Source organism: Coffea arabica, chromosome 11e (assembly GCF_036785885.1).
Source record: "Coffea arabica cultivar ET-39 chromosome 11e, Coffea Arabica ET-39 HiFi, whole genome shotgun sequence".
NCBI classification, from domain to species: Eukaryota; Viridiplantae; Streptophyta; class Magnoliopsida; order Gentianales; family Rubiaceae; genus Coffea; species Coffea arabica.
Genome location: NC_092331.1, coordinates 18,228,746 through 18,231,790, shown reverse-complemented (window position 1 = coordinate 18,231,790; position 3,045 = coordinate 18,228,746). Strand labels below are relative to the sequence as shown.

The 3,045-nt window shown below is 34.7% G+C and overlaps 1 protein-coding gene across 1 annotated transcript; it reads right to left on the bottom strand.

Annotated features, from left to right (window-relative positions):
* Positions 1–1,923: 1,923 nt before the first annotated feature.
* Positions 1,924–2,610, bottom strand: LOC113717870 (pectinesterase inhibitor-like). Its single transcript, XM_027242704.2, has one exon. The coding sequence runs from the start codon at positions 2,585–2,587 to the stop codon at positions 2,033–2,035; it is 555 nt and encodes a 184-aa protein (XP_027098505.1). The 5' UTR covers positions 2,588–2,610; the 3' UTR covers positions 1,924–2,032.
* Positions 2,611–3,045: the final 435 nt, after the last annotated feature.

Below are 3,045 nucleotides of genomic sequence, written 5' to 3'. Positions count from 1 at the left end.
CAAAACCAAAGATACGATGCTTCAAATCGTTTTCCTCGGAAGTACTAATCACTAATAAAGTTAGCCGTCCTTTGTCTCCCTATTTTATCTCTAAAGTGTAGCTATCAAGATAAAGTATTTTTCCTAATTGGAAAAAGAAACTATAAGTTGTTTCCTAATCAATATCCTCTCAATTTTCTGCCAAACGTCCGTTCAGAATTTGACTCGAATTAGGAAGTCTATAGTAGGATTTAGACATGCCCACGCTAAATTGGCCATGAGTCTTCTGCCGGAAATTTCCTCAATTAACCCCCTTTTTACTCTTTTTCTTGTCATATTTCTATAATCAGCAGTAATTGCCAAATATAAGTAGAATTCATCCAATAATACAATATTTAGCCACAATCACAAGAAAATATTCATAAATTTAATAGCAATTACGCACCGTATCAATAAGATTAAAGAGGGTGCTTAGCATCTTCTTATTTTTCTAGTTCATCACTTTTTGGCCAAGGTGTGCGTGTTTAACCAACAAAATTACGACCTTTTTTAACTAACACAAACTCAATTGATATTGAAGTCGCCTTATTATCGTAATCTGACTGAGGATTACTTGCTAATCCATGTTTCCAGATTAATAGGTAAGCAAAATTTGGTCGTCATATGTAGATAGCTATTGTTAAGGATTGATGGAAGTGGCCCTTTTATTCAATACATTATGTTGAAGAAGATTCAACATGGACTCTATATATCTCACATGCACAAAAGCCACAATGTCTGAATGGGAAGTAAAATTTCGGCCATTTTCAAGTGCTATAAAGAAAGACTTGACATTGGGATTTGACTGCATGAGAGACTAAATCCAGAAATATATGTATAAGCACAATTACGACATAGAAAAGTGCTTAATTTGCTATTAGGTCCCGTGCAAAAATGTATTTTTTGTTTACCAGAGGAGTAATTTTTCAAACTTCAATTATCAATTCTCCAAATTGTCCGCCAAAAACGCCAAAGCAAAGGAAAATATGATTTTTTGATATAACACTACTAAAGAACACCCGCCACCACCTACATAAAATTTGTGCAAGATCAGTACATTGTGGTTCATCTATTATCACTCAATTAATGTCATTAATCGTTCTTTCACAGTTCATATAGTCCAAATTCCGTTTTATAAAGACGTGATTATGTACTTGTTTCACAGTTTGAGTAGTGTCCAACTGAATTGAATATTTTTTTTTGCATGAAGCTGAAGAAAGTACAACTTTGAACTGCATAACTTCGTCTACTCCCAAATAGAAAAATGTGAAGGAACAGGAATTGGAAAAATTATATAAAGTGGCGATTTCCAATTGAGTTCTGGATTGCTCAATTTTCCACTCTCGTTTCTAAAATGTTTTCTTCATGTTTAAATTTTAATGTTATTGCTTCCTTTTTATAACAAAAAAGAAAAAAAAAAACACGTTCCAGCAGGAAGATAGGGGCGGGTCTAGAGGGTGTGGGCAGCAAGTGAAGTCTGAATTAGGGGAAGGGGAAAACTGACATGGCCAAAGTAATATGGGCTGTGGAATTATCATTTGTCGTTTTCTTTGTTTTTTTTTTTTTTTTGGTTATATGTTCAATCAGTCAAATTGTTGACTATGTTCCATGATTCTTTTGATATTGGCAAATGATAATATCAAAGCTCATATTATATTTTCGCAGCAAGTTTATGATGATGAAATGACAAAACTATCCCTCCTAAGTTCAAATTGCACTAGGACTTGAAAAGGGCAATTTTGATATTTTGTGTAAAAATGGCTGTGGAACTTGAAAAATGGGCTGCGGCATTAATGGCACCCAAAGCAAATAGAGCAGGGTATGAATTTACCTCCCAAATTAATACCATTGAGCAGGCTATGGACAAAAAAAAGAGAAGACAGTTCTCTAAATGTGAAATCCGTATCAAGTCGTTGCCAATCTTACATATGGTAGAGACAAACATGAACTCCGAGAGAGAGAGAGAGAGAGAGATGGCAATTTAATTAAGAAATATGTGTCTTTTTTTCACACATTAATTTCCTTGCAACATATTTGCTGTAACCAAAATAATATTACAAAGTTTTTGCACTTTCTGACAAGCATTTGTAAGCGTTGGTGGTTCAGGTAGTTTACGTTCCTTGAAAGATTCATCACAAGTATCAACTTCAGTTTGAGCTGCTGATGCTTTGATATTCACGCCTGCATAATCACCAGCTTGCAATCGGTTGGTACAATCACCAAGAACGGAAATGCTGTTTGTATAGTTTTCCAAGCAAGTATTGTATATCTCTTTTGATATCTTATCAGTTGCCTTTTTTCCAAGGGAAGTGACCAGGGCTTGGGTTGATTTGGCATTGGTTGTTGATAAATCAATCGAAATTTGGCAGAGGCCGGCAAGATCTGCAGTATGAGAACGTGGGTCTGACTCTAAGGCTTTGGTACAAACTGAAGGGTCTTTTGATTTAGAGCAAACACGTTCAATTAGATCTTGAGTTGCTTCCCCACATGGAGAATAATAGCCCAGAAATGCTAGGAAAAATAAAAGCAATGGAAAATATGATGATCTATGGCTCCAAGATAACTCCATTTTTTTTCTCTCTTTTCTTTCAGATGGCGTTGTTTTACTTGTAAAAATCTCTAATGCTAGATATATATAAAGCTTCAAAATGAACATCAAAGGAAATAGTTCCAGTTATTTATTATTGCTTACCTTTTTTGTAGTAGATTACAATAACTTTCCTTGTGGGCAGTTATTGAGTCATAATGTTCTTGTTGGAGGCATATGTCCATCAATTAAAGCTCGACAAAGATGATGAATATCTAGACTTGCTAGGAGGATAAGGATCATAAGGTCAAAACAATAGTCATTCCATATAGCTAGAGATGGACTATTTTGTACTCCATTACTGAATCATGTTCATCCTGATTAATTATTTGGTGTTGCAAATCCTAACCATAAAAGTTCTTTTCTTGTTTTTGGTGCAGTAAAAGGTATTGGTGGATGGCATGTCATGGCAGCATAGAAAGCTCCAATAGATTAACAAT

Excerpts from the sequence above, each read along its gene's own strand:
- LOC113717870 (XM_027242704.2), bottom strand. The coding sequence starts at position 2,587 with ATGGAGTTATCTTGGAGCCATAGATCATCATATTTTCCATTGCTTTTA.